At 29.5% G+C, this 21574-nt stretch overlaps 1 protein-coding gene across 1 annotated transcript; it reads left to right on the forward strand.

Annotated features, from left to right (window-relative positions):
- The first annotated feature begins 16312 nt into the window (after positions 1-16312).
- On the forward strand, positions 16313-20122 carry CYCD1;1 (CYCLIN D1;1). Its single transcript, XM_028058329.2, has 6 exons — positions 16313-16723; positions 16913-16999; positions 17865-17963; positions 18182-18383; positions 18662-18792; positions 18878-20122. Exons 1-6 carry the CDS (start codon positions 16469-16471, stop codon positions 19106-19108), a joined length of 1005 nt encoding a protein of 334 aa, XP_027914130.1. The 5' UTR covers positions 16313-16468; the 3' UTR covers positions 19109-20122.
- Positions 20123-21574: the final 1452 nt, after the last annotated feature.

The raw sequence follows: 21574 nt of genomic DNA on the forward strand, positions 1-21574 counted from the left end.
AATTTTTTTATCTCATGAGTTGTTTGTATTTTGTATATTTTTTTATTTGGAGTATATAAGATAATGTAATTTATTATGTGTTTTTTTCATAACCGATCTTTAATTATGACTTGATTACCGTATATTTTTCTTTTAGTAATTACATCTCTCAATTTCTTATTAGATTATGATAAATTATTTTTAATCTTAATTTTTTTAAAAAAAAGTATATTGACGAAGAATACAAATACAATGGTAGATTTATTTTTTTAAAATAATAAAAATGAAACTACCATCGAAGATGAAAACATGATGAATTCGACTTCTTCACATATTCTGAAGCATATGATATTATTGATCCAATTGTTCAATTAGAGGAGTCATTTCCTAAGATGCAAAGAATTACATGTGAGGAGTCCAAATGTGAGTCTGAGTCCTACATTGAGTAAAAATATGAGAAAGTTAAGCACCATTTAAGGATGAAGATCCATAAATCTACCACCTTAAGGTTTTGGATTAAGAGTGGTGTCAATCTCTTATATTTTGTATCTTCCAGTAATCCTCTCTCGAAATACCTAACAATGTGAGGTGATTGACTTAGACAAGGCTCTGTAAGTCAAGAAAGACCTAAGAACGTGTGGTGGTCGGCTTAGACAAGGTCCTATATTGAAAGTCTTCTTGACAGTGGGTCAGGTCTTCAAATATTAAATGAGTCAAGAGATGAAATTAGAAGAACTTGTTTAAAATAGGATCCATATTTTTTAAATTTTAGTCAGCAAAGCAAAAGAAGATTAATTTAAAATTTCAATATCGACATTTTATTATTGATGTTCCTAACTATTTAGACTTGAACAATTTATTCATCATGCTTGAATTATGTCAATGTTTTGCAAGAGTTGGAAAATCAAGGACATGCATTGATCATATGGTTCGTCTTATTTCAACGCTTTTTACTTCTACAACTATAATAAAAAGATAATTTTTTATATCAAAATGAATTTCTTACTGATAATATAGTTATTTATGTTGAAAAAAACTAGTTGAAAATTTTAATTTTAATTCAATTATTAATAAAGTCAAGAATCTGAAGGAATGAAAGACGATATTTTATATATTTGAGATTTCTTTTATATTTACGAGGAAATTTATTTCTTTAAATCTAAACTTTTAAATTAAAAATAATCCACCTTCTATATTCAATATAAAAAACAAACACATGTTCAAAATATATAACTATAACTTAGTTGACGCTAATTAAATAAATATAGATGTATAAATATTAAAAATAAATGAGGTTAACATCTGTTTAGTTCATATTAACTTTATTTATTTTATTTTTTATTAGTGTTTAATATTAATTTAAATAAATAAAATATTAAAAATAAAAAAGGTTAAGATTTGGTAATTCCACACTAAACTTATTTATTTTAATATTTTATTTATATTTAGGTTTGCAACTTAAATATTTAAAAATTAAAAATAAATAAGGTTAACATTTATTAAGTTAATACGCTAAGCTTATTTTTTTTAATATTTATTTTAGTTAGTATTTGTGAAATAAAGGAAATATTATTTTGTATTGTATTAGAGTTGGCTAAGCCGGAGAACCTATGCTAAAAGTTAATTTATACTGCAGTGTTTATTTGTAAAATATTTAGTTTTCAAATTTTAATTTTAGTTTTCACAATTTCTATTAAATTTTAGTTTTCACAATTTTCTATTAAATTTTAGTCAATTATCATTTTTGAATAAAATAAAAATATAGGCATTACTTTATTAAATATATAAAATATGAAATATTATTTATTAAAAACATAACAAGGTAAATATTTATTTAAAACTAAAAGCATCTAAATATAGTATTATTGAAGAGAATGAGATGAGTGTGAGTGTCTGCTTTAAAAATAAAAAATATATAAATATCATTTAACATTTTTGCATTAAATATTTCACTTTTATTTGCTAAAAAGTTATTAAACCAGTAAAAAATAAATCTAAGTTATTTTTATAGCAGAAATACAATATTTTTTAACAATTACTTAGTTTATGCGCTGATAAAAAATGATTAATAAAATTCTTTATAAGGACGTTTTTATTTTTTATTTTTTACTCTCTTATAATTTCCTTTTATTTTCTTACCGTAATACATATTTTATTTTCACCTCAGATATTTTCAAATAAATCTGGTCCATGAAATTACATTTGTTCAAGGACAGACGGGATACCCACAATTACTTTTATTCAACGGTTAATGTATTGTTATTGATTAATGAAAAAACAGAGAAAAGTTATATATTTTTGGATAAAATACTCCAATGATTCATGTTTTTGTTGAAAAATCTCAAATAGGTCATAAGATTTTTTTTAATCTCAATTAGGTCCATATTTTTGAAAATGTGTAACGATTAGGCCCATTCCGTTAGTATAGAGTTAACGGTGTTAAAGATGTGCCACGTGTCAGCTCCACATTTTTTTGAATTTTTTTAATTTTTTTTTGAAAATTATTCATGACACGTGTCACGTCAATATTGTGCCACGTGTCAAGTCAGTAAGGTGACACGTGTCAAATCGTCTGAATCTCAATTTTGTCCATATATTTGTTATTTTTATTGCATTTCAGTCCATTTTTTAAAAAATTTTAAATATATCTATTTTAACTTTTTACAAAATTGCTTTAAAATTTTATATTTAAATTTATAAAATTGTTAATTTTAAACCAACTCTAACATTTGTATATAAATTATTTAAAACAATTTTGTAACAAGTTAAAATAAATATTTTAAAATTTTAAAACAAAATATAAAATAAACTTAATATTATTAAAATGTTTAATAAAAATATCATTATAAAATTTATATAAAAGTTAAATTTGATCTCAATTTGGAGTGGATGAAATTGAAAATTAAAAAAAATGGACTGAAATATAATTAAAATAACAAATATATGGACCAAATTGAGATTCAAACAATGACTTGACACGTTTTACCTTACTGACTTGACACGTGACACAATATTAATGTGACACGTGGCGTGCATGAATAATTTTCAAAAAAATATTAAAAAAATTCAAAAAAATTCAAAAAAGTTCAAAAAATTCAAAAAAAAATTTCAAAAATTCAAAAAAATGAGAAGCTGACACGTGGCATATCCTTAACACCGTTAACACCATACTAACGGAATGAACCTAATTGTTACACATTTAAAAAAATATGGACCTAATTGAGACTAAAAAAAATCTTAAGACTTATTGAGATTTTTCAACAAAAACATGGACTAAGAGGTATTTTAACCTATACTTTTTTAACAGACAATAAAGTCTTATTTTCAAACTTTTTTTTTTTACGGACTTCATTTTAAAAAAATATATATATAAGATTAATTTGCTTACGCATAATAATAAATGTACCCCTTCAAAGCTAATTCCACAAAGAATATTTTGCCCCATTCAAAAGGCTCGAAATATATTTACTCTAAATTCAATTGCTTCATTATTAGTCAAGGTTGGTGGCTTAACAATTCAATTTATACTTCGTCACTCACGTTTAATCCTTGTCAAAACATATTATAAATCAACAAAAAATAGTTATCCAACATTTTTATTTATGAAAAAATTAATAATATAGATCAAATTAAACTTAAACTTGTAAACGTCATATATTTGTTATATGTTTTAGTAACGTAACTTTCCATTTTGAACGGCTTAAAATTAATCAAATAGAATATTTCATCATAATATTCAAAATAGGTGGTCTAGTATATAAAGTATATTGATACAGTCTTACAGAAGATAGGACTATAAAAATATATGATTTATACATGCAACTTAAGTTAACCAACCCTATACAAAACTAACCACTTACTAAAATTCTCCTTGATCTTCCACTACTATAACAAATAGCTCGTCATACTCCAGAGGTGCCTCTACACCTGCAACTTCATCTGCTCCCACCAAATATGTGATCATCACAAAAGAAGAAATGAACAATACAAGAAGACACAAAACACATAACATAGTAAACTAGTGTACAAAAAAATATTTATACATATATTTATATCATGCCAAAAACCTTCAAGCATGGTATATAACATCTCTATATCTATAATAACACAAACAGTTGACACTAAACTTCAATTATTTGTATACATACATTGATATTGGATCCAGGTAAGTTGTACACTTGTTGTGGCATCTCATGCTGTACAGAGCGATAAACAGAGAATTATACTCTACCACCTAAAAGATTAGCTCGTTAACACCTTTGGTCAAGGCTCCTGCTCCTCTCACCATATACCCTATTCCTCTCTACTTGAGAATTTGAATGGTTATTAAAATGTCAGGATAACTTCCAAGACGATCCCCATATCAATGCACACACTACTACAATCCACAACTAATTTTCCTTGAATTAGTATGAAAAAATTCTAATTCATCAACTATCTCTCAAGCAATCATAATGAGAACCATAAACATACTTCACATCAACCACAAAACACCTTAAAACAGTCAAATAAGAGTAATAGACAAAACAAGGCAAATAATGTTGTACATAAAGTACATCAAAGCGGTGAAAACCATTTCTCTAAACACAAATTTCAAAACAAAGATCCCACTAGTCAAAGTGAAGAATCACATGTCTAGGATCATCTGTCAAAATTTTAGCTCGATCTGACGGTTAACAAAGTGAAAATCCTCATTTTACCAAGAGGTACCATACCAAAAATCAAGGTGGCGTCCGACGCTGGAAAAGAGGCGCCTAGTGCCTAGTACCTGGAATACACTGATTTCCAATGCCCAACAGTCCAAAAGTGGCACCAGTGACACCAAGTTAGTGATTTGGCACCCGACAGCGCTGTAATGGGGTCTAACGTTGTATCAAAAACAATAATTTCGGAAAAAAGATGATCCTATACAATTGATTGATTGAGCTCCTTTCCTTTAGTGTTTTTGATTCCATATGGTTTTAAAGAGTTAAAGAAACTGATATCCAATCACTCAAAACACAAATTTAGACAGTTCCCCAAATCAAGACCAAACACATATCAAATATCAAACAATTCAACATACAACTCATCAATTCAACAAATCACATTAAAAATAACTATCAATATTATCTATTATCAATTCTCACCAAAATTTAACACAAAATTAGCTTTCCTTACTTGACAAAGTGGCTAAATTGACCCACACAGCTCAACATACTCAAGGAACACTAAAACACCTCTAGCTCCACAAGATTCTCTATCTATACCTAGGAACAACACGAGAACGATCATGACTTACTATTATGATCACCAACCAACAAAGACTCATATTGATGATCCAAATGTCACATGAAACCAAAGCAGGGTCACATGCATTGCAAGCTAGTACAGAGAAGACTCACAAGAAAATAAGTAGAAGTTCAACTTACACGGTTGAAAAAACTAATCGGATAAAAAGGAAAAGCTCGCCGAGAGGATCACCCTAGTGGTCTTTGTTGGGTATTGGGCTCCCTTCCTATGTGGAGAAAAGGTCCAAAACTTGAGAAGCCCATGTCTCATTTAACCTAGTGGAGAGGGGGCTATAAAATAAAGAGAGAGGCAGAACAATAGAGTCAGAACACACTGAAAGCCCTAACACATAGAGGGAGAGGTAGAGGGAAAATTCTGTTCACGTTTTTCACAGAGCTGTCACAGTAGATTCGTTCACCGTTGGATCGGGCTGAAATTTTTACAGCAGGTTCGGAACTCATTGCTCTTCATTCTGACCGGTCGGATCTTCGATACAGGTCTGAGTTGGGAGATATTAATTTCGCACTGCAGCAGTGATAGTATATGTTTTCCTCTCTTGTTCTTCTCTATTTTGAAAGCTTTGTTGCTTTGCTATTTGGTCGGGTGTTGGCACTAATTTGTGCTATTGATTGAGACTCTTTTGTACTCTTGTTGATCATAGTGGAGCTATTTATTTGGTCTGAACGACTTGTGGTTTTTACCCTTGATTTGAGGGGTTTTCCACGTTAAAAATCTTGGTGCCTTTATTTGTGCTTTTGGTGATTTATTATTGCTGCTCTTTGATTATTGCTCTTCATAGATTCTTGCAAGTTAGGGGAAATTATATCCGCTGCATTCTCTGGTATATTGTTTGTTGTTGTTTTCCCCATCAGTCTTTGATCTTCAAACAGGTGAATATAAGATGAGAACTTCTAGAGAGAAGTTAGAGAACTCTAAAAAAGTGGTTATTAGGGAGATGATGTATTTTAGAATAATGAAACTCGTTTATAACAAAATTATTTATATAAAACCAATAGATCAAGACGATCAGGACTTAATGTTATGATCACTAACCAACAGAAACTCATGTTGATGATCCAAACGTTACATGCAACCAAAGCAGAGTCACATGCAAGCTCATGCAGAGAAGACCCACAAGAAAACGAGCAGAAATTCAACTTACACGGTTGAAGAAAGTGATTGGTTAGAAAGGAAGAGCTCGCCAAAAGGATAATTCTAGCAGTCTCTGATCTTTAAACAAATGAATAGAAGATGAGAACTTCTATAGAAGTTAGAGAACTCTAAAAAAGTAATTTTTAGAGATATATTTTAAAATAATGAAACTCGTTTATAATAAAATTATTTATATAAAACCCTTTTAATATTAAAATAATAAAATCTCACTATTTTTAAACAACAATTACTTCAAAATACCATTTTCTAGAATTTTAGAAGAAACATCTTAAAGTGATATTATTCATTCCTCTTGTTTATAGCTACCACCAGCATACTTTTTAAAATTTTATTATGAATTGTGACATTTATGTGGTGGCCATGCATCCATTATCTTCGAGAAATCAAAACACGGTGCTTGCCGTACCCATATGCCAATTTGCAGTATGTTTCATAGTTAATTTGGGTGAAAAAAATTCCTTGCATGAATCACGGTTAAACTCGTTATAACTCAGCTATGTTAGGTTATTTGAAGGAGAATAAAAGGAAATTTGAAAACAAATAATGATTTATTTCTGAATTGTGATTTATTGTGGGGTGTATGGTCGGTGTGAAATAAATAATTAGTCACCAATTACATTGAAAAAATAATATTTAATTTATTTGTATTATTGATCCATGTTTTTTATATGGAAACTATTCATATCCTATTTTTGTACAAATAATATATTTTTTGGCGACGTTAGTTTGAGAATTAGTATCAAAGTGCTTGTGAAGTTTGATTTTAATCGTTATCAACTATATCAGGCTTTTCATACATTATCAGTGATATATTTTGACTGATAATTCTGACGAACCAAAATAATTTATTTTGTTGAATGTTTTGAAAGAAGATTTTAAAAAATACAACATCATTCAAACCTAACATCACCTTTAATTTAAAATTTTAAAATAATAAATTTATAAGTCTTTATTCATTTTGAAATTTAAAGTCATAATTGAATATAAAAGATATTCAAATTAAATATAGTTTTGATCTTTAATGTAAATCTACTGGTTTCTCTTCTTCCTACGTACATTTTGCACCATTCTTATAAACAAATGATATAAAAAGATTGTATCATTTTTAATCACAACAACACTGATCATAGATTCTAGTCTAAAAAATATATTAACAATGATAAATTTGACGACAGAATTGGAAGGCTAAAGTTACCCCACGGTGTCATTTAAGCTCCATTAGTGGATAATATAATTGGTAGTTCAAATCTACTTAATGTTTTCTTTTATGTTATTAATGATGATGGTTCAATATGCACTAGTTTTTATGGATGCAACTTCATTTGTTTTGGTACATTTTCCCCAAATTTTCTTTTAGAACCTACAAGACAACTTGCAAGCTCTGTGAAAAGCTTCATGAAACTCTACATGTGTGGACATGTTCCATTATTGAATCAAGTTTTTCCATCAAAACTTTTTGTAGTGCTCTCTTTGAATTTCTTGAACATAAAAAATTAATGAGATGTTTCTATTTTTAATGCATCTCCAAAGATGTTATTAAACAGTTAAAGTTTTAGGAAAGTGTTACCAACCCAAAAAACAAACAAACAAAAAGGACAACCAAATTCTAATAATATAAATTCTAACAAAAAGGACGCAACATAAATTAAGGAAAAGGCACAACAACGCGTAATGGATCACTAACATTTGACAAAATTCGGACGAGAAGTTAATGATGCTGACTGAGACCCATGTTTCACACTCACCAATCTTCCTCCACTCATCAATGCCCAACATCATCAATTAGTATAAATTATAGAGAGTACTAAACAAATTCTAATTGAACCATTTTTAATTCTTATCTAATTTCTAAAAAAAATTAATTTCATGCTAAACGTAAACTTGACGCTGTGGTAGTTTGGTGTATCTAACTAATCTTAAAAAAATGGAATGAGTTTGTTAACTAGTTCGTCATATTATCACTAAAAAAACAAAATTTATATTTTTTGTTGAATTTTTTAAAATTAATTATGTATGTAGTCCTTCAACTTTAAGTAAAAATTATAATTAATTTTCTTTAAAATTTTATTTCATTTAGTTCTCTAATTTTAAAAATGCACAAAATTTAATTTTTTAATTAAATTTTATTAAATTTATTTGATATTCTATGATAATATTTAAATTATTTATATAACATTAAAATTAATTATAAAACACATAAACTTCTAGAAAATAGATTAGTTGAAACACGTGTCTCGTCGTCTTCAAATAAGTATTTGTGCTACTTGTTGAATGGCATGTAGATACATTTCAAATAAATAATCAACCACCGGTCAATATAAAAAGAGACAGAATAATTAATATTTCTGGCCATTGTGCGGATATGAGTAGCAACCTACTTATATTGTGCTAAAAAAATGTTAAAGCACAATTATATTAAAGAATGAGTAGTTTTAAAACATATCATTTTACTAAATATAGTTTACGATTTCAGTGATTGTTAAGTGACAAATTTTTAGCTGATAAGATCTCAGTGTATAAGACTTTCAAATTGATAAACTAGTTTATTAAATTAGAGATAATCTTAATTGGTAAACATAAAATTATATAAAAGAATATAACTACTATTATATAAATGAAACTTTTGTTTTTTAGACAAAAATATACTGTTATATAGGTAGGTACTGATTTGATTATTCATCCTCCTAAATAATGAATAAAACATGATATTTTGTCATTACTTTCGTAATCTCAGTGATAATAAATATATACACGTTTCCTTATAACTTTTTCTTTTTGTACTCCTCATTTTATACATAAACTCTCATCTCCATTGTTTCATCTCATAAATATCTTTATACCAACATATTATCTATATAAAGTAGTACAAACTTTATGGTACATACCGTATTATTTTCTAAATCTTTCTTGTATATTTTATTTCCCTTTGTTTTCTCAATCTCTCTAGAATTTTATTTTAATTTTGGTCCGTTCCACTCTTTATTATCATGTTCTGAAAATCATTGATATTATCAGTGATATGGTATACTTTGATTTTTTTATTATTATTTTTTTTCAATTTCAAGTATTACTTGCCAAAATAATATAGTCACTACTTAGGTGAAAAAAATAGACTTTTTGTTTTAATTAACATTTCCGCAACTGTTTTTTAAGTTAAAAATTAAGGCATTTGATGAGTTTTTAAGGAGAAAAATTATTATGAAGATTCAATAATAATATAATTTGAACTCAAATTAACACAATGTGTAATTAAAAACTATTTATAGATCTTTTTTTTTTTTTTTTCTCTATCCAATATAAGACTTCAGGTCACGATCCTATTTTCAACCCTATTAGATTAAGTTAATCTCAAACCATAATCACAGATGAGACAAATCTGTGACTCAACCTTCACAGACTCTGCTAAATTTAAGTTCATATACATTGATGTAATCATTGCACACTTGTCATTATCATGCTTGCTTAATCATAGGAAACTAAAATCCTAGTGGCACTATCCTTACCCTTTTGAGTTAAAAGTTGAATCATCTTCCTATTTTCTTTACATTTTACCTTAATTGTTTTGGTTTTTAATTCAATTAAATTTTGGTTTAATTTATAACATCTCAATTTTAGCAGATTAAAAATTAATAAAACAAGATGTTTTATACTAATGTTTAACACATCGTATAAAGTATGTTAATATAATTTTATAAAAGATTGAACTATAAAAATATAATTTACAAATCAACTAAAATCATATTCTATCTCTTTGCACATGTATAGACTAACCACTTACAACAGCTCCCACTAAAACCTTCCACCAACTTAATAAATGACTCCTCATCCTCTAGAGATGTCTTTGAAATTGCAACTACATATGCTCCCACTGAATAGGTGATTATCGCAAAAGAAAGACAGTCAACACAAAACAGAACACAAAAGAAGGGTAAGCTAATGAGCTAAAGAGTTTTAATCAAGAAATAATACAATCACTTAATTTGTACATAACCAATCATCTTATTTCATACAAAGACTAAATCTACGACTCAATTATCTGGATACAAGCATTCATGTCGGACCTCCTGGTAAGTTGTGCACTTGTGGTGGCATCTGGTACTCTACAAAGCGATAGACATTACCACACACAAGGTTAGTCCGTTAACATCTTTGGTCAAGGTAAAACTCCTAGGCTAGGACCTCCTACCCCTCTCACCACATACCTCATTCTTTTCTACTTGGGAATTTGAATGGTTATTAAAGTGTCATGATAACTTCCAACTAGGCTCATACATCAATGCATGCACTACAACACTTCACTACTAATTCTTCTTGAATTAGCATCAATCAATCTCAAATCAACCTCATATTAATAATCTTAGTTACATCTCATATATGAATCATTTAATAGGCAATAATCCTCATTTACCACATAACACCAAAGTTTTAGAATAGAAAATGACTACCAGATTTTGATGTATTCGTTTAGCGAAATCATTCATTCGCTTAATGAGTAGTGCCTAGAGCTCCATTCGCTCAACGACTAGAATAGCTTGCTCAGCGAATAAATCACTAGAACTCACAGAGATAAATTCCTTCAAAATTTGCTCAGCGAGTGTATTCTTGCTCAACGACTACAAACTCAATAAGTTCCCTAACTTTAGATTCACTCAGTGAGTATATTCTCACGCAAGTACTACAAAGTCAATGAACTCTCTAAAATTGGATTTGCTTAGCAAGCATATTCTTGCTCAGTAAGTTTGCATAATTATGAGAATCTAATTCTGCATAATTATATTATCCAGTCTAATCTAAGCATTCTAATAGTCATTACAGATGCCAAAACATACCAAACTCAATTTTGTCATAAACATCAATGCCAATTGATCTCAAATGCAATACTAAAACATCAAACATTTCTAAACAAGTAGAATTAAACTTAAATCCCATAGTTTCACATATCACAAATCATTCCACGACTCAAATACAATGGCAATTCTAAGTACACTTATACAATTAATAATTCTAACATGTTTGTAACGTAAAAACAATGTAATTAGTTTTCCTTACCTGTTATCTAGTTTAGACAACTCTGTAAATATCAAAACAGAAAAAACCACTATTTTATATATGTGACCACTCTAAAGATTTTTTTTTTTTTAAATGAGTATTAGAGGATTAAAGTTAATCAAGAATGATGCTTATGTTTACAGTTATATCAAAGGTACGAATAGAAAATTGAATAATTTTATTTGTACATTTTTAAAATTATTATTTTTCTAAAATATCAAATTGTCTTATTTATCTTTAATTTTTTATTTCCTTTATTTTTCTAATCTGAACCCAGAAGTCAGGCGATAAATGAGAGTATAGTCCAACTTAGTTAAAGATTTTAGTTAAAGAAAACTTTGATTAGGGTAAATAATTTTGTTTTTTTTTTGGGACCTTAAGTCTCTCATCTCTTTTTTTTAATATGTAGTATTAAATTTTTCATATGTTTAATCGGTTGTAAAAAGATAAATAACTTATATCTAACTTTACGTGGTGTATTTGTTATATTAAAAGATAATAAAGTAAATTAAATAATAATTATATTATTATTTTTTTAATATTATTTAATAATTTTAATCAAGTTGGGTTGTGTTTCACATTCAATATACAAGACCTGTTATTAACTCATAGATTGTTTGATTCAATCACACAAAAAAATCAATCTAATATCTTTGAGTTAAATTGAATTGAATTTGATTGTTGAACTATTCCATCCAATAAACATCCCTAAATAGACATATGGGGATAATAACAAAAGATTGCTTATAAAAATTCTTAAATATGCTTATATAAAGATTTAAAAACATATTATATAAATATATAAATTTATTTTTGTTTTTAATAATGACAGTGGAGTGTTATAAATATTTATCAAGTTATCCAAAATAAATGCTTTGAGTATTATTTTGGATAGGGTGTAAGATTAAATAAATACTTTTTAAAAAACTAACATAAAAATAAATATATTTTATCCATATGTAAAATAATTTACATATTAGCAGTAAATTTGTGTATTTTTAGATTTAAAAATGAGAAAAACTTTCGGATAAGAAACTATATGGGATAAAATGTATTGTAACCTTAAAAAAAATAATGTAAATTCGTTGAATAATTATACAGAACTCCTATTCTAATTAAAAAAATCACATGCTATTTACAAAATTCTATTTATTTATTTTCAAATAAAATTATATCAACTTCACAATCGCAACATGTACATGGATGCATTGAGAGTTGGTGCGATTAGGAAACATTTTTTCCCCAATTATTGTTCACGCATGTGACTCCACATAGATAATTCTGCTACAAACCCCAAAAAAGATTTTTTCCGCATTTTCACCAAATGCCTCTTCCACATTTTTAAGGAGCACCTTCAAACTTTTTCAAAGATTATATTTGTATTCAGTGAATAAATTAAGTTCAGTTCTAAAAAATACAAGTTATTATGATGTTTTTAAAATAAATTGAAATTTGAGATGAATTATATATTTACTTTAAAAAGAAAATTGTTTAATAAAATAAAGTTTTGTATTGTGATTAATCTTGATTTGAGAAGGGTGTAAGAAAAACAAGGGTTTTGAAGGTGAAAAGGGAAGGGTCAAAGTGTTAAAGATTAGTAAGACAAATAATGTAAGGTGGGTTGTTGGAAAAATGTGACCTAATTTAGCGGCGACTTAGTACAACATTTTTTATATATTGCATCTTCTCTGACCAAATTTACCAAAGTGTAATGCTTATTTTTTAAAAGGCCCTCAAATCTTTTATGCATTGAACTATATATTTTTAAAAATTTCATGTGTATTCCACACAATTCAGTTTGTATTAACATTTCTTCAATCATTATATCACACATCACATAAATTAAATACTATATAATGTTATTTTTATTTATTAAAAATACTATGAAATTAAAAAATATATCATCCAGAAGTAATGCAAAATTCAATACCTAATATTTAATAAGAAGTATTGTATTATAAGTATTCAAGTATTTGCATGTATGTAAGGTACTGTCATATCTGTACTCGCCTACGCTTATAGGTAATAGATATCTGGTCACATTTCTCCGTGCAGGTACTTTGAACTGTGGGCATTTATTATTCTTATTGCTCGTATATTTGAATATAGAAAAATATTTAAATGTTCTCTTATAATATTATTACAAAATTATATAGCAGAAGAAATAAAAAAGAAAAAGAAAGAAAGTGTAAAATAATGAATGTCGATGAAGTGTGTGAAAAAGTGAGTTAATAAAGAACATTAATCTACATTTTATAAATTTGCTGTAATGGTAAATTGTTTTTGGTTCTTAAATAAGAAAAAGGAGATTTCATTTTGTTAAACTGAACGATTAGTATCTGCGTTAATAAAAATTATCATATAAAAACATAGTTATCTTTTTATCATCAATTATAGGTTTTTTCTTACCATATAAGTACGTTTTTTTTTTTAATTTATTAAAAGAGATAAATTTTAAGAAATTATATTAATGGATAAATGGCGTTTTTTAAACATATCTTCAATATGAGAAAGTGAAATAGTGTTCTCAAAATATGATTTATATGTTTAATTGTTGTTATATAAAAATATGCTTTGAATTCACAATTAACTCTTTTTTAATTAACTCGTACTTTACTGTGAGATTCGAATTTCTTTTTAATTTTTTTTATCTTTTAAGTTTTTTATTTTAGTTTAGATATACATTATTTTTTATTTCCAAATGATGTTTATAATTAAATTAATATATATTTTTTAAAGTTTCATATATATATAAACATTTTAATAATACATTAATCAAATTACTGAACAAATAATTTCAAAATAAAAATATATTTATTTAAAAAATGAAAAACATAAAATTTTAAAAGAGAAAAAAAGAGAATACATGTCAAATACAATTTTAAAATTAAAAAACAAGTAGCAAAATTTTAAAAATTAAAGTTTTGTAATCTTAATTTATTAATTAAATTATAAAAAAAATCTAAAAAATAATGTTTATATAAAAATTAAAAAAAAATCATTTTTTTCTAATTATGTTACTTAGTGAGTCAATCCAACCTGACTAACTTATTAATGAACAAAAAAAAAATTTGAACCCGTTCGGTCCACCATGAGTTGGTGGGTTAAATGGGTTAACTCAATGACTCACTTAATTGAAAAAATACAATTTTTTTCTCTAGTTCCAAAAAAAACTAAATTATAATTCTGATTAAAATATAAATAAATTTCAATATAATTTAAAATGATGTTAAACTCCAAATACAAACCAAAATCACCAAAAAATTACCAATGTATTGGCTAAAAAAAAAACACTAAACTCGACCCAAATGAAAAAATCAACGTAATAAAAAACACTTGTAAAAATTAACCCGGATAAGCCAGGTTCCTGATGGGTCGGATCAAAAATTAACCCATACTAAAATTTGTAAAAAAATTTAACCCAACCTAGTCCGGACCCATGATAGACCGAGTTGACTCATAGATTCTAACCTATTTGACAACTTTACACGCCGTTGACCTTGGCGATGCCATCTCCTTTCTTCTTTTCTTTGTGTTTCTCTGTTTCTCGCATGTTTAAATTGGTTGTATTTTGAAAATGTGATTTTCACTGTTGGGACAATTTTTTCTCTATGAAAGTTGTGGGTGTTATCACTTTTGCACTGTGGTTATGTTTTTCAGATACAATTATGAGTCAATGGTCACAAAAGATGGAGATCATTCTATGTGGAGATGTTGGAAATGAAGAAGGTGACTGAATAGGCGATGACCGATGCACATAGATTCTTTGTTTACATGTGAATGATGTTGAGTGTGAATAATTGAGAGGAGGATAATGGTGATATCAAGAATGATATTTGTGTTGTGGGTTGGATAGAAGACGATGATGGACTCCCATAGTGTGTGTTGTGTGTTTTGGAGTAATAAGAAAGATGGATAGAGATGATAAAATTATGGAGTAAAAATTGAGAATACACTTTCTATGTTAATTGAGTCTATAACCAACATTACTTTTTATGACACGTTTAGAATCAACATAAAAAGTTTTTTTTAACTGATATAAAAAATCTTCGTTACAAATAAAATAAAAGTATCCAGTACGAACCAATTAAATTTTGTGTTATAGTAATAGATAAAAAATATATTTAACATATACTAAATCTTAGTTTTTAAATTAAGTTTATTGAAATGGAACTAATTAAGAAAATCATGAGAGAAATTCATTGAAGTGGTTTATATATATATATATATATATATATATATATATATATATATATATATATATATATATATATATATATATATATATAATATACTGCTTTAGTCTAATGAGAATAGTAAAGGAGACGGAGAATAATTTTTTCCCGTTGAGAATTTAGTTTTTAACCAATGTAAAGAAAATGTTGGTGGGTAATGACACCGAATGGAATGGATAAGACTTTTCTTATTTCTATTATTATTTGAAACTTGTCTAACTTTTACTTTTGATAGAATTTTATACTGAAATTTTAATGCTTCAAAAATTGTACGGAATTAAGATGTGCACATGACATAAATGAAATGCATTTATTTTAAAATAAAAATGAATTATTTTATCTAAATAGGATATTTAAAAATGAAAAGAAAATGCATTTCAAAATTCAAACTGTTTAGAAATCTTAAGCGAGTTCTTTTATACATAAAAAATAATAATTAAAGGGAACTACACATGTTTGTCCATATGTTATCATTAATTTTAAAATAATAATTTAAAATATAGCAGAAAAAATCTCACCGAAGTTTTATCTTATCAAATAAACTGCAATTGAGAAAAAAAAAAAAAAGCTGACCCAGGCATCGCATATTTATATTCAAACAAACATATGAAGAGCGTACCTGTATCTTTCATCAACAGATACACTCTCTCCCTCAACTCTCCACCGCAACTTCCACTTCCGGCGACTTCTCCGATTGTTTGCCGGCGAAACCTCATCGGAAGCCATGGCCACGGCCACAGAATGAGTCTCCGCCGATCGCCATGTCGGTCTCCTGCTCTAACTGCGTCCCCGACTCCTTCCTTCTCTGCGGCGAGGACTCCTCCGGAGTCTTGTCTGGAGAATCGCCGGAATGTTCCTCCGACCTTGATTCCTCGCCGAGGTCGGAGGAGGAGTCCATCGCTGGATTCATCGAAGACGAACGACACTTTGTTCCCGGATTCGAATACCTCAACAGGTTCCAATCACGCTCTCTCGACGCCTCGGCCAGAGAAGAATCCGTTGCATGGATTCTCAAGGTAACTCACTCTACGGCCTAGCATTTATTTTCACCTAACGGGACACGCTGTTGCGTTCTTATTACGATATTGCCACGCGCGTGGAAAACCGAACCAGGAAGCGCTATAATGCGCCGCGCGCAACTGTCTTCGGAAAATGGTTCAGTTTACAGATCTATTCTTTTATCGGTTTTAATCTGGTGTACGCAGGTGCAGGCTTATTACGCTTTTCAACCTCTCACGGCTTATCTTTCCGTTAATTACATGGACCGATTCTTGAATTCTCGGCCGTTGCCGGTGAGTTAGATACCTCAAGTTCGATTTTGGATAATTTAAAGATTAATAAAAATCGGAAATGGAGAAATTAATAAAAGCTAAATGATGAACCTGTGACTTTGGGCGATAGGTATTAGTGTCACACATGTGCGAGAAAAGAAAATAGTTCTACGCCGTAACTATGTATTGACTTTTCAGTCTTTTATTTGATGCGAAAGTGTCACCGCGCATTATCACATCACAAGAAAAACTTTTTTAAACTATTAACTGAGAGTAAAAATATTCCTTACTGTGTATACAATTATAGACTTTCATCCAATCACAAACTTTTATGAATAATGTGTAATAGTCAATCAACTTTCTAATCTTAACTTAAATATGTATATTTGGACAGTGTTACACAGATTGACTATATATACGATGCAGTACTTTTATTAGTTGAGTTATGTTGTTAATTACCTGAAATAATATTTTATGTGCCTATATATTATTTATTATTCGCGATAAATTTGATTCTTTTAAGATTAAGGCATCATAATGATTTTCTTTTGCAAATAGAAATAACTATTAATGACATAACTTTTGATGTTTTTTCGTTATTGATTAAAGTTCCAATCCAAAGATATCACGAAAATCTTATTTACGGTGACTTTTGTAAATCTTATTAATAATTAATAATACATATTTAAAAATATGTTGTTACTATTGCTTTTCTTTATTATAGGTTGCTATAGATTCTTGTACTCTAAAACTCTGTGTGTACGTGCATTGAACGTGGTAGTATGTGCAAAAGAGTTTGATTAGGAGTGTACTCGCAATAATGATCTGATAATAATGATTAGCTTTTCTTTAATTTACTGTTTGATATTTATAAATATATTTACAGCAAACCAATGGGTGGCCATTGCAACTTCTATCAGTTGCGTGCTTGTCTTTGGCGGCAAAGATGGAGGAACCTCTAGTTCCGTCACTGTTGGACCTTCAGGTATGTGTCCAATGTGTGTCAATCCGTGATTGAGTGAGATAAAAGTATATCAAAGGCACATTCGTGATAAAGTTTCCTCTTTAAAACATTACTAGAAAATGTGGATACATTGATTAAAATATTAATTCCTGTACTTCCTCTGTGATCGAATCAATTCTCGCGAGTAATGTAAGTCGTAATACATGACAAATACATCATCCCTTATTTAATGTATACAGGTAGAAGGTGCCAAATACCTATTTGAGCCCAGAACAATTAGAAGAATGGAGCTACTTGTCCTGGGCGTCCTGGATTGGAGGCTAAGATCGGTTACTCCATTTAGCTTCCTCGATTTCTTTGCGTGCAAGTTAGATTCAACTGGAACTCTTACGGGGTTCCTCATTTCACGTGCTACGCAAATTATCTTGTCTAATATCCAAGGTATATGCATTCATTTTGTAGACGTGTAGAGGAAAATTATATTTTGATATAATTGTGAAAAACCAAATGCTTTACAATATCGTTTTAAAAATATAATAATATATAATAGTACTTTAATTTTAAAAATTAATTAAAATATTAATATAATAAGTTGCCAAATAATTATTTCACTTTTAATGACATATCAGGTATCAATGAGAAGTTTAAGTTGCATTAAAATCTATCGGAAAATAATTAAGGTATGAATTTTCTGTAGTAACTTCTTTCTGTTCTTCCAGAGGCTAGTTTTCTTGCCTATTGGCCATCATGCATTGCTGCAGCGGCCATTCTCCATGCAGCTAACGAAATTCCTAATTGGTCTCTCGTTAGACCCGAGGATGCCGAGTCGTGGTGCGAGGGGCTAATAAAGGTAAGCAAGTTCAAAGAGTCCGTTGAAAGTTCTTAAGTGAAAATATGAATCAGGTTGTCAAAATACATTTATCTGATTCTTGCAGGAGAAAATTATAGGATGCTACCAATTAATGCAAGAACTTGTTATTGACAATAACCGGAGGAAACCCCCTAGAGTGTTACCGCAGCTGCGAGTGACATCTCAGCCCCTTATAAGGTCTAGTGTCTCATCATTCTCAGCATCATCCTCTTCTCCTTCATCCTCATTGTCTTGTAAAAGGAGGAAATTAAATAACTGTTTGTGGGTAGATGATGACAAAGGAAACTCCCAGTGAAGAGAAAAAGAGCAGTAATAAAGGAGGAAAAAAGAATGAAATAAGGTGGTGGTCCAAGTTGTCCAGAAGCCTCAACATTTTTTAGAGGGTATTTTTGAGTTTAAAATTGACTAGAGTCACGGTGTACATTATAATACTACAGACTATTTTATGAGAGTTGTGAACCTTTATTATTGTTATTATTGTTTTGTTGGTGGGTGTTGCCATTCATCAATGGCTTTGCAGATTCCCTAGGGAAGGGGATTTTGCAACATAAATATATTGTTGTGGAAAAGTGTGTATGTGAGAGAGGGGGAAAATATAGAAAGATGCATTTAATGGTTTGGTCGAGCAAGTGTGGAAGAAAGAAGTGGGGAGTTTGGAATTCAAAGATGCGCTGGTTATCGGTGAAAGAGAAGAGAATGGTGGGACAATGCTTCAGAGCTGGTATGAAAAAAAAAACAGAGTCGCAGAGCAAAGAAATAAATTGGGTCGGCAAATCCTAGGGTATTGAAACTTCGAAGTTAGGGCTGTTTCTTATAATGGGATCTCTAAGTCAAGCTTCTCATCTTGACCAGCATCTTCGCTTCTTCAGTTTACACGTTACTTTTGAAAGTGTGATACCACTAGAGTACAAAAACCTAATAGCAATAAGTTGAAGGTTGCCACATTTTGTGGACTTTTTTCTTCTGATACGCGTGAGACGCCTCTGGTGCGTGTCTCGCACGTGCGTATGTGTGATTTTTTTTATGTTTTAGTTATGGCGGGAACTGTTTTTTATTTCCTTTTCTTTTAGGCTTGAGCTTCGGCCTAACTATACAGGATCCATTACCTGGTGTCCACGCGTGATGGAAACACGTGTCTACAGTTTTACCTTTATCTTGGATTTTTTCATTTGTTTTCAACAGAGGATAACCCTCTTCTTTTGTAGTGCCTAATTGGCTTTGGGAGAAATGGGAGTAAAGGTCTTTGGGGCCTTTTCCTGTGTGCTTTGTATTGAATTCATTAATAATAATGACAATGTTAATTTTCTAATTTCTTTCATTAACATGTTCTTTTCACTCATTCTTCCGTTCCATGTCTAGGTAATTTCTTGACTCTTGTATGAATAATGGGATTGATGGAGAGTTTGACCGACCAAACCAAAATTGTTCAGCTGACTTTTATCTAATGAACTTAATCCCCCCAAGAACGTGACCCATGATTCGCAATTAGATACCATGTAGATTTGTCATTTGTTCTTATTACTGCATGAAAAGAAAGTTTAAGACCCTCTGTGGAATCTAGTGAGGCATAACTCTGAATAGGATGCACTAGACGGCCCCGCTAGCAATAAAGAGGGTTCAATCAGTGACTATGACTCCTCAATTAACCGGTGTCTGCTCGTGACTATTTCCAGGCTGTTCTATCATGCTGATATTATTATGCATACATACATACATACAACCAGCTACTAGCCCACTGAAATTTCAGACAGTCCTTGCCTCACATTCATGTGTTCATTCACTCAGACATAGATCTTCATATGAGAATAATTTATTTTAGGCACCTAAAGGTCTCAAAATTTACATCACATACCTCTTGGCCTATGGGAAGCAACTAGCCAAGCCTAGCTTTTGACGAAATTCATAAATTGAAAGCATATAATTACGTATTAATTCATAACTTAAAAGCAACAGATCTTTAAAAAGCTACTTTAGCATAGCTTGTTCTCTACAAATACTAAATTAAAAGGCCCGAGTCACAGAGAAGTTGTCATTTAGCCCCATATACCCGACACAAGGTATATTATTTTTGAATGCAGTAACACTACACACACCACAATGGCTTTATTCCCATGTCTTGGCAGAAAAAGTAACCATGCATGTTAGGCATTTGTCTCACAATCTTATCAGAACTTCCTTTGCATGACACCCGTATGGCCACTAATTGAATAAACATCCTATTCTCTCCATCTCATCCATGCATTTCTGTTTAACCCATGTTCATCTAACCATGCCACTGCATAGATGGACCATAGTGAAGAAAAATATGGTAACGTAGTGACAATCCAAGCTCAGTACCTCTTTCTATTGCTCTTGGATGCTTGCTCTGTGTAATTGATTATGCAATGGAGCAAGGACTAGTCATTGGACCACCTAATTCATTTATTATTATTTTTTTTTTTTAATTTATCCACCTGAATTATTTTTTACCTTTTATGAAGCGCATAGGAATTCATACTTGGACTAAAATATCAGGGGTCATCCTCCTTCATAACTGGCACCATCGTCTCTTTCCTATGTACTACATACTATACTATTCCTGCTTTATGAATGGCTTCAGGATAGTGCCACCAATGTGGATCCCCCAATCAACCATTTTATATTTCACTCATCAATTTATCAAGACGTGCAATTTATTAAAGGTAATGGAACTTTGCTTAACCAATTAATGCAATGCTGCAATATGTCAACTTGGTGGGAGCCATCAAAATTTGTATTAAGT

Source organism: Vigna unguiculata, chromosome 2 (assembly GCF_037176805.1).
Source record: "Vigna unguiculata cultivar grain cowpea cultivar isolate G323 ecotype 2 chromosome 2, ASM3717680v1, whole genome shotgun sequence".
NCBI classification, from domain to species: Eukaryota; Viridiplantae; Streptophyta; class Magnoliopsida; order Fabales; family Fabaceae; genus Vigna; species Vigna unguiculata.